The 11,619-nt window shown below is 37.8% G+C and overlaps 1 protein-coding gene across 1 annotated transcript in view; it reads left to right on the plus strand.

Annotated features, from left to right (window-relative positions):
- The first annotated feature begins 3,914 nt into the window (after positions 1-3,914).
- LOC118334795 (RNA-binding Raly-like protein) overlaps positions 3,915-11,619 on the plus strand; it is a 25,422-nt gene continuing 17,717 nt past the window's right edge. The window contains exon 1 of the mRNA XM_035670862.1: positions 3,915-4,170. Coding sequence (XP_035526755.1) covers positions 3,915-4,170 — 256 coding nt within the window. The remainder of the gene's footprint in view (positions 4,171-11,619) is intronic.

The raw sequence follows: 11,619 nt of genomic DNA on the forward strand, positions 1-11,619 counted from the left end.
GAGAAATAATGAAGATTTTCAGGGGATATAAGATTGAATTCCTGGTTGGTAACATGCAATGAGCTGTTAAAGAAACCAGTGACTCTACTGTGCATGTGGGATACATTTCTCTGCTTTTAACTCTTTGCCACTAAGAATGACTATACATGTAAAATAACCCCCAAGTTTTTTCTTTTGTTCACTTCTCCCCGACTAGCTGCCGCAGTCTTAATCATTTCAACTAGCATTTCAGGAGCAAAGACCAATCAGTGCTTTCATTTGGCACTTTATGCCAGCTCTGCTTGAGTTTAAATATGGGAACTCCCATTTTCTTCTATTAAATCTGCTTTAAAATGTGCTCTTGCTTGCTTAATCAACTGTCTAATGGCCTCACCTCTGTGCATTTGCCTTAAAGAGGCCATTCAATGTGCTTCACATCCATCAGTCACTTAGTTGGTTGGGTTAGGTGCCGGAGCTGTGAAGCTGTTCAAAGAGACGAAGTGAATGGGATTTGATTGGATTGGATTGACTGGTGGGCTTTTTAGTCCCCCGCTCTGTTGATAATTAAGTTAATCAACTCTAGAAAACTCAATGACGGCATTGCCACATTATGAGACTCGCAGCAGTGTTAAATTATCTTCCATTCTGCGAGGTGCAAAAGGAGATTTTTAAAGAGCAGCAGAGGAGATTTAGAGTGGATTATGTGTGGGTAGAGGCGACGGATGAAAGTGAAGAACAGGTAGGAAGGGGAAAATTGTGACGGGAAGTGTGCCCGGGAGGAGATCGACTGCAGAGAGTACTAGTGTATGTGTTAGTGTATTTGTGTGTTTGAGAATGTGTGAGAATGTGTGAGACATATTTTTAGAAAATACCTGTATATATTATTACATCTTTCCATCCTTTCCCTATATTTATATTACTCGTTGCTAGTCAGGCCCCTGACGGGTTTGGGCTGCAGCCATAAAACATTCATAGATTAAAATACATTCACAAGTTGTCTCCTGTTCACCAGAGCTGCATGTCTTTGGACCATCGAACTACAACAGACCTGAAATTAGTTGTCAAATAAACAGAAAATCAATTGGAAACTTCTATTATCAATTATAATTCAAGTCCGTTTTTCAAGCAACTTCAAACATTCAGTCTTTCTTGTTTTAAATGATTGTATACTCAATATTTTTGGTATTGGATGATTGGTCGGACAAAAATTTAGGTTACTTGCGTAACCCGGATTCTCTGAAAGACGATATGAGAATAAGATGTTACCTTGGGCAAATTAAAACCAGCATTTTTCATTATTTTCTGACATTTCATGAGCAGAACAATTACTTGATTAATCAAGAAAATAATCTGCAGGTCAATTGATAAGGAAACTAATCATTAACTGCAACCTTAATCTAAAATACCTGAGGAAAATCTGAGGAGAAAACGTAGAAAAACAACAATATGTAAATTAAATGTAAAAAATAAGGTGATGTGATGTTTATAAATTGCTTGTTTTGTCTGATTAATGGTCCAAAAAAAACCAAAATATACAGTTTACAATGACAGAACAAAAAAAAGCAACAAATGCTCATATCTGAGAACCTGGAACCTGCAATATTTGCTTTAATAATGATTTGACAAATTGTTCCAGCTCTTAAGTAAACCACAATCTTATTTCTATGAGGTGACAGTGCTAACCACAGAGACTCACTCCTGTCTAACATTTTGACAGTTTTCTGCTCTTGCAGACTAATAAGAGCTTCTCCTGGTAAATTATGTGTGTACAGTTTATGGAATCTGGGTTAAAAAGCCTCATTTTGAAAAGGTACACACACAGGGAATTCAAACAAGCAACAACCTGAGAGATACTTCCTTCATTTATGAGGGGATGTATTGCCATGGTGACACTTCCTGATCCCCCCGGGGGACTGTAGCATTATGGGAGCAAACAGTGCAGGCTGCATAGGGGTTGTAACTGATTTGAAGTGTCCAACTAAATCCTTTTTTTCTTTTTCTTTCTCTCTTTCCTCACAAGTGCATGCACAGCCTGTGTTGTTAATAGCAGTGGTGAAAGATGTATTCAGACCTTTTTATTCAGTCCCTCCAGGATTTCGCAGGCTTTTCTTTTGGGATTGTTGCAGCCAAAATGCCTGATTTCACCGCAGCTTTTTGATTCATATTGCGTATAGATGTGCATATATTGGTGTTTTTAGGCTTTTCTTGCTAAGAAATTGCAGGAGAACGTGAAAATTGCGAATATATATATATATATTTTTGTATAATTCATTAAAAATCAAAGACAGTTTGTCCTAGTGAGAATAAAATTGCATTGTTTGGAGTGTTTCAAGTAACCTTACCAAAAAGGCTCAGGTTGTGAGTTGTTTGTGTCACACATGTCTGCATGGTCTATGTCTTCACAACAAGAAATAAGGAAGCTAAATTTGGTGACATTTGGCTCAACGTTTGGCGCGGATAACTACAATGATTTTAAATTTCCACAAATTTTTGGAAAAGTTGCATCAATTGGACAAAACTGCAAGGCAGCACAGAACTCATGGGGAATTTGCATTAATTATTGTAACATCGCAACTTCCTGGAGGGAGTGTTTATTTAAGTAAATGTACCAGTTAATCAGCGTGAAACTCCTGCATTCAAAACCCCACTGGTAGAAATAAAAAGTGACCCTGTGTCTGCTACTATAAATGACATTAATCGATCGTTAATATTGATACATCAACAGCTTTTAACTGTCAGGTTTATACTTTGAATAGCCGGAAGATGGTTGAAGACATTGCACTTGGAGAGACGTCATAAAAAAAAAAGGTCAAACTGTGAGAGATTCTTGTGACTTCAGTGTGATGTGCTATTTTCAAACATGGGAACAGAGTTCTCATAGAGAGTGAGTTTTGTCATATTCACACATCTGAATCACAGCTGACATGTCAGGGTTCTCTCACCTCCTGCAGAGACCAATCTGTCTGAGTCTATGTGTTCATTATGGGCTCAGAATATGGGCTCAGAATAGTAGTAGAGTACAGGTGCAGACAAGACTGAAATGTCATGTGGGTGACTTGATTAGTTGAGAAAGACTTAATTAATAATCAACAAACTAAAATGTTGTGATTTTGTAAGCAAAAATTTGAAAATTTCTCTTAGTCTTACTTAGATTCTTAGTCCTCAATGGTTGTAAATTAAATTTCTTTGGGTTTTATGTTGGTGGTTGGACAAAATGAGCAATTTAAAGCTGCAACAAAAAGTTGGTTAATAAATCGGTCAACCGACAGGAAATTACTGGTCACTATTTGGATAATTGATTGATTGTTTTTTCCCTGTTTTATATCATATTACCTGAAAATCTTCGGGTTTTGGACTGTTGGAGAAAACAAGACGTCACCTTGGGACAAACTGGATGTAATATTTTCTAATGTTTTCTAGATTGAGTGATTAATCAACAAATTAATCAACCGATGAGTCAATAAAGAAAATAATTTTAATTGGTTACAGCTCTTATGTGAAGACATCAGGTTGGACTTGGGGAATTGTGACACTTCTTCTCTTCTATGGTACAAAAAAAATCAACATTTTACATACATTTTTGCAGCCTGAAACACTGAAATTGTATCTTTCTTGTTTTAAGTTCTCTCTTATAAACAATTGTGACCAACACATTGGGTAAAAATCTTGCACCATATCTTCAAAATGCTTATTAGAGCATAAAAAAAGATTTTTTCATGATGTTTACAATGGATTTATGGAAAAGATGGAATTTTCTCATCCCAAATAAAAGCCTGCAGTTATCTACAACGCATGCTTTCCGCTCTGACCGGTGTTTACATCTCACTGGTGCTCAACTGTTTGGCTTTCTGTGTGTAACCGCCACAGTCTAACCTTCCCGGCTTTCTGAGCAGTGTGCAACTGTGTCTCCCAGCAGGCAGTGCTGCAGGACTAGGATGACTGGGAAGACCCAGACCAGCAACGTTACCAACAAGAATGACCCACGCTCCCTCAACTCCCGCGTCTTCATCGGCAACCTCAACACGGCCGTAGTAACCAAGGCCGACATCGAGGCCATCTTTGCCAAATACGGCAAGATTGTGGGCTGCTCGGTGCACAAAGGCTACGCCTTCGTTCAGTACGCCAGCGAGAGGAACGCCAGGGCGGCCGTGGCCGGGGAGAACACCAGGGTCATCGCCGGACAATCACTAGGTAATGCTGGTTAAATGTGTATTTTATTCTGATTACAGCTCACAAATTACAGAGTTAATATTTTGTATATAAGAGGCACCAAACTGGAAACTACATTATACCTATATACTGTGTAAAAGGAGGGAGCGACAATTCTTTGTCCAGGTGATCACTTAAAAGTTTATTAGCTCAGCTGGTAATGATCTCACAGTTTTATCTCAGTTTTGATTGTTTGATGGATCCCAAAATCACTGTTCTGCAGCATTTTATCATAATTTTCAAAACATACTAATACCAATCTTTTGGCTGATTTATGTGATGTGACAATTAAACTGAACATTTACAAATAGTGATATCAAAGAGTGCCAAGCTAGTAAGAGATCTGCAGGGTGGCGGCCTTGTGTAGGCTTATGACATGGTCGTCAGTGATCCCTGGTTGGTCCTTTGTTGACATGCCCTTCAGCCGGCAAGCAGAACATACTTTGGTGGAGATTTATTGAAGAAGCAGCTAATATAGAGCAGGAAATGCCCCTGTTAAAACCATAGACTACAAATAAAAATGGACATTGTCTTTGTGACATCACCGGTTTCTGAAGAGCTGTTGTGAAGCTCAGTGTGGTTACCATCAGGGTAAAGTTATATAAAAAAAATATTTTTTAAATAAAAGATACAAATTTCAGTATCTTTTATACTTTTATACTTTAGCTTTCTTCCCTTGTGCTTTTTGTCCCAGTACTTGTACCCAGTAATACTTGATAAATACACTGTAATTTGCAGGCTGTAATGTGAAGTGCATTAGTGAGTTTAATGCATATTTGTGTGTGAGCGGTAAAGACACCTACATGCATGTTTTGTTCAAGCCTATGCAATCATCATTTTATAAAAACTAATGTTCAGATAAAAGCAAGACATGAGTCATAAAAGGGGGTCAATACAGTAAAAGCTTTACTTCATTAAAGCAAATCTGTAGAAAAGTGAGATTTAAGATTAGAAATGTGGTACAGATTTAGTCAGTCAGAGACCTTCAAGCTTTTTATTCCAGACTAAAAATAATCAGCTCTTATTTGTAATCAATATTGCCTGAAGACCTCAAACTCCCATCTGGTTCATAGTTTCTAGACAAAAGTTCAAAATATATCTTGATGGAAAAAAGTGAAATTTGATCAGTAAAACCATAGAAATGAAATAGTAAGTAAAGTATAGCCAGTGTGAAGATACAGAATCTATTTTTAGGCGTTAAATACCGCGAGGCTACAGCGAGGACACAAGGCGCTTGAGATGAGACAGCAACACGGGGGAAACATTCAGAGCTCAGTCCTCAGGGGCATTCAGTGGATCCCTGTAAATCTTCCTTATATTACTTATTGATTAGTTCACAGCCTCCTCCATGGAAAATAAAAGGTCCTCCTCAAGTCCTGCTCTCTCATTAAATATGAATCAGAGCGCTGCAGGGTTACATCTGTAATTCCACCCTGTGTTTGCCAAGTTTCATGCTTTTTGTGTGTGTGACATTACATATGGGAGCGGTAAAAGTACAAGGTTGAGCTGTATTCACAGTGATATGTTGTATAATGTGACTCAATAACTATCATTATATTATTGTAGAACTCTTCATGATACTCTGGTCTCCTTTAGTTTAACCAGGGGAGGAACCAGGCAGCTATATGCACTATTTCTTAAGTAATTTGAGACAACAGAATGAGAATCTTCATCATTCTAAAACCGCAACACAACAAATGTCGAGTCATTTTCACTCCTGCCACCTAAAAATATGCAAAAATTATCCAAGGTTATAATATTTTATTATAACCTTTACTATTCTGGAGTTCAAAGAATTAATGTTAAGCTGAAAAATCTGCTACATGTGACTGTAGCCATAATAATGTGTAAATTAAGGATCCCCCACAATGTAAATGTGGTCTTCAATACTAGAATATTAAGCCAACAGAAGGATAAACAACATTTGGATATATTATTATCTTAGAGTACTTCATTTGATATACTCCTGCTTTTTTAAAAGCCTACAAGAATCTGGGCTTTTCAGAAAACACTGGAGCCTCAGAAGCCACCCCCCGCCCTACCACCACCCACCACCTCTCCACACCTGAGTGAAGTTAGCTTTAATGAAGTGACTGGCCTGAGCCAACTCTGGGGTAGTTTTGGCAATCATTTCTATTATTGAAATCATATTACTAATAACCTGTCCCTGGGCTTGTATGTGGCTCCCTGGCAACACTAATAAAAATAGGCAAACAACCTCTGGACCTGAATTTGAAATAAAGTTAAATTGAATACAGCTTCTCATACAATCAAGTTTTATACAAAAGAAAAAAATAAGGTCAATCATTCAATTATTGAATTTTACTGAACCTAACCTTCCTGAATAAAACTCAAAAGCACAAGCACATAGAGAATGTTTTAAATCTTCTGTTGTAGCATTTTTTTTTCAAACTTCTAATAGCAAATAGTTGTTTTTTTAATATTTCTCCAAAGATGGCAAAGCCAGACAGTAGTTGAGGTCCTTTGTTTACAACCTGTCACAACATCTGACCACTCGTTTTTTTCTCCCCGTCAGATTTGGCCATAATTGTTGCCGTTGTTGTTGTTTGGTACCAGTAGTGAAGACCCCCTTTGGGTTCAGGATTGCAAATGATATTGGTAACCATGGTTACCAGTTGGTCAATGTCAATGCCTGTTCTAGATGGATTCTCAATTCAACACAATACCTGTTTTCTGAACAAACACACTCAATGGTGGACGTTACTTCAGAAAAAAACACATATCGTGCTGGACTTGGTAGAGTATAAGGCCAAGACAAGTCTGAGTGCAAATACCAACGAGTCCGAGACAAGTCTGAGGCAATAGAAAAACAGACTGGACTAGAATTAGACTAGACTAGAATTTGTAATCCTGGAAACCTCTTCAGCTCCTTTATTTCACTTTGCAGAAAGCATGCTTCATCATTTTTAAAAGAGGCATTCAAAGGTCTTCACAACAATACCAATAAAGCTATAAAATGACAGGCAGTAATTTGGGTCACGATAGCACCTTTGATTCATTTATAGAACCTGTTTACTGACAAAAAAATTAAACACATTTGTAAAAAACGTTTTTTTTTTTGTTGCCACACCACAGAAATATTCACACTACTGTCAACACAAACTCAAATGTCCCATCTGTCTTGTCCGGTCTGCATCGTTGCATCCACTTAAAGCGGCTCCTCTCATTGTAATGCACACTGATAAGCAACAACAGTTATATTATCTGAGAAACACGGCGGCCACACGGTTTCCCGAGAGAAAGGAAAGGACGTCTCAGGTGAACATGTGTCTCCTGAACAAAGGCAGCGATTGTCACATAGAAAATGACTTCTTTGCTTCATACTGCAACCAAAGTGAAGTATTCCTTTGCATAGCATGGCATATTGCATCTCCACTGGCTGCACTTCATATTGTCCTTGTAAACTGAACGTCTGTGGACACACATGCACACACACACAAACAATAAATTCAGTATATTAGCAATGCACCATCAGTGTCAAAGGCATACCAAAGGTGGCTGCAGTAATGTCTCCCTCTTTGGAAATCATCTTTTCTGCCTTCATTCTGCTGCCCCTTTGAAATTTAACCCTCACTCCTTATCTTTTAAACATGAACTCTATATTTGATTAGGAACTATATTGCCAGAGGTGGGTACAGTCTGCACGATATATGAATTCTTGATATTTCTTTTTGAACGCATTCATTTTTTATTAAATTACACACAGCGAGGAGCGACGTGATTGACAGTTGCGTAAAGTTACGACACGTGACGGGAAGGTGGGCCAGAATCAAACCTGTAAAGTCCTGAGTACACAGCAAGCAGCTCGGCCCGCTGAGTGGTGTCCCACGCTTGAACAGATTTAATAGCCGCGAGATACTGAAGCTCCAGCGATTGCTTTACTCAGTTTAATTCCTTCAGACATGGCTGGATTGCCGACACAATGACTTTAAGTAGTTCATGCAAATAAAAGTGACATTTAATCACACCGGTGGTCGGCCCTCAGACAGCAGCTACTTAGATCCTGATGAAGATGTCTACTTGTGATGAAGAGCAGGGGAAGGTTTCATTCGTGTTTCACCGACTCAGCATTTCTACATTCTGCTTTTGTGGATGAAATCTGGGGCGTAGATGAATTGATATTTTAAGGATAATTTTTTATAAGCAGAGCTCGGTGTGATCATATCCGCTTCCCCCCTTGTGAGAGCTTTCACTCGTGGCTGCTGTCTGGTTGTGTTTGAGCGTCTCTCTGTGGACGAAAAACATACTGCAGAACACTGTAATTAACCCAGTGTATTCTAAGGTCTTTAATCATTATATTTTAAGCACTGTAGGTCACATAAAGCTGATCTGCTCTGGGTTGAATTCTTAGAAAATTGGTGGCAAAGCATGAGAAATTATAGGAATTTGGAGATTGAGACAGTCATGTAACAGTAAAGCATCTGTTTGCAAATCTAAAAATCTAAAAATCTGGGAATAAAAAAGAGAGATAGCCCCATCTTAAGCTTTAATTACTTGTTTTTGTTAAAAAATGAATTAAAATAAGGGAACACAGTACAATTAAAACAATAAGAAGTTACAATATACATAACAATAAGGTTATAAAATCAATTCAGACATTAAAAATGTGTTCCTGTGTCTGAATGGTTAATGTTAATAACTTGTTATTTATTAATAATTAGATGTAAATGTGGATTTGTGCTGTCAGGCAGTTTTTCTGCATTCATGAATTTTCCATCTGCATGAACACTAGATGGTGCTGAGAGAATAGCAGTGAAGGCGATGCCACCAAAACTGGGACATCTTATTCTGTCCCTCAGCATGTATGATTAATTTGTATCCTGCAGTAGTCAAACTCGTGCGGGGATAGCCTGCATCCTGTGCAGAATATTCAAACACATTTTTAACTGTTTATGAGGCCTTTTTATGCCATGAAAAGGAGATTTTTTTAGTGGTTGTTCTTTGTTGTTTCCACAATGTTAAGCAGACTGGACACTGTTGACACATGGACTGTTTAGTGTTGCTGTATTAGCACTTTTAAGATAAGGCTGAGGAGTCAAATGTGTTTCAAAATTAGCCTGGAATAACCCCAAGAAAGGGAAGAAGCACACAGGGCATGGTTTAGTTAGTTTTCACTCCTCACATCAAATAATTAGAGATGTATTTTTAATATTTCTCCAAAGATGTCAAAGGGGGACAATAGTTGAGGACATTGCATTTGATTCCAGTGACTCACCTTGAAACAATGAATCCGTTTCAGTCTGTGTCTTTCATGAAGCTTTTAGTTTCTTGTCGTTTCTTATCGAGAACAAAGAGGCTGGGGCGCTATTAAGACGTCAGGCTGCATGTGAGACAGCTGCAAACCCCATGTCAGTGTAATTAGATATTACAATTACAAGGCTTCATCTACAACACAGCCCAAATGCTGCAACAGCTGGGGAATCAGTAGGCAGCCTCCCTCCCCCCCGGGCGCTCGGCTTTTTCAATCTGTCTCCTAAGTCCACAGCCCATCCACTTTAAATTAAATTTTACAAAACACACAGATGAATGGGAGACAGTGGCAAAAGTAGGCTGATTTGCCATTCCAACGGATGAAAGCGGGCACGTCACTCACTTATGGCTCTCTTGATTAGGTTTTACTTTTAAATTTGTGACAAATGTGTGTTGAATTGTGTGTGCGAGTCTGTGTTTAACAGAGAGAATCATAAAGCAAGACATGCTTTAGTCTGGGACATATTTCTAATTAATTGATACAGACAATTTCCCCTTGCATTTCTCACTTTATTACTTATTTTACTCCATGTACCATGAATTTTTACTTTTAAGTATTGTATTCTGTTTATGTATGTGTGTGTTTTTTTATTTGAAACATCATGCCAATAAAGCTTGACATAGATTAACAGTGGCAACACAGATAAATATTGTATGTAGGAAACCAACAGAAATGCAGTATATGTAACATTAAACAACTGAATAAAACAAATGATTCAGGATGAAAACAACATACTGGTAACAGACAAAGACTGTGAATGTGTATATTTTATTATCCATCAGTAGATATGCACTGAAATATATGTTTAGGTGCAAAAATGTATGTGTGAAAGTGTATATGTACACATACATGTACATGACCAGTGAATCCATTAAAACTCATTCAATATTCAGATCTTTGTTGTTGTTTAAAGCTGCACTGAACAATATTAACAATGGGTCAAATCACTGTATATAAATATATAATGTATAGTGTGAAAGTGTTGCTTTTAGTGATGAACCTACACAGATTCATCACTCAACTCGCCAAGTTCCCTTCGGCTCTGTAGAGCTTTTTAGTGTCTTTCAGCTTATTGTTTTGTTTTGTTTCATTATGTTTTGTTTCACGCTCACTGCTCTCATCATTATCAGTGAAAAAGCTCTGATAAACACACTTTACATCACCTGCCCAGCACCAGGTTAGTGACTAGCTGGTGAACATAGTGGAGCATTTAATTCCCTCAAGAGTTAGTAAAGACCAAAAGCTAAAAAGGAGTCAATTTTGGACTAATAATAATTATTAATCAGGTGGATAGATACATGACTTGTGCTAATGTTGGTTTGTATGTTTAAATAGGCGACTATTTGCTTGCACATTCACCATGTCAACTTTATAAGGTGATAATATTTTAGTGTTTGCAGCCAGTTGTCAGTAGGTCATTGTTAGTGTAAGTTATTCTGTGATGTTATAATATGAATATTAACATACATAATTTTACCTCACAGCGCGAAGGTTCTGGGGTTCGAGCCCACCAGCCGGACCTTTCTGTGCAGAGTTTGTAGTTTTGAGAATAATAGTAGACATGCAGGTTAATAGGTGTGATTGTGAGTGTGAATGGTCTCTATATGTCCGCGCTGTGGTGAAGTGGCGACTTGTCCAGACTGAACCCAACCTCTCGCCCAGTGTCAGCTGTGATAGGCTCCAGCCCCCCAGCAACCCTGCAAAGAATAAGTGGTAATAGATAATGGATGGACATACAGAACTTATACATGTGCTGTATTATGTAAGGTATTAAGATAATAATGTAACTTCCTGTCAAACATTACACATCCAGCTACCCATGGATGACCCTGAGGTTATGTTCTCTGTATGTTTTTTAGCAACCTAAGGGAAGTTTTACATTTTACAATTCAAAACATGCGTGATTAAAAATGAAACAAGTGATTGCTTTTTCGTTGTCTTGTGTGATAGTAAATTAATATCTTTGGGTTTTGGACTGTTGGTCGAACAATACAAGACATTTGAAAATGTTTCCATGAACTGGTAACTTGTTATTTTGCCAAATTGTAGACCAAAGAACAAATAATGTCAGTAATGGTCAGCTGCAGCTGTACACACAGAGGGTGTTTTACAGTGTTTTCTTCACACCACAGTCAGACAAATTAAATATTAAAATTTCT

This window comes from Morone saxatilis, unplaced genomic scaffold (genome assembly GCF_004916995.1).
Source record: "Morone saxatilis isolate NCDOM2014 unplaced genomic scaffold, NCSU_SB_2.0 Contig23, whole genome shotgun sequence".
In the NCBI taxonomy this organism is placed as follows: domain Eukaryota; kingdom Metazoa; phylum Chordata; class Actinopteri; family Moronidae; genus Morone; species Morone saxatilis.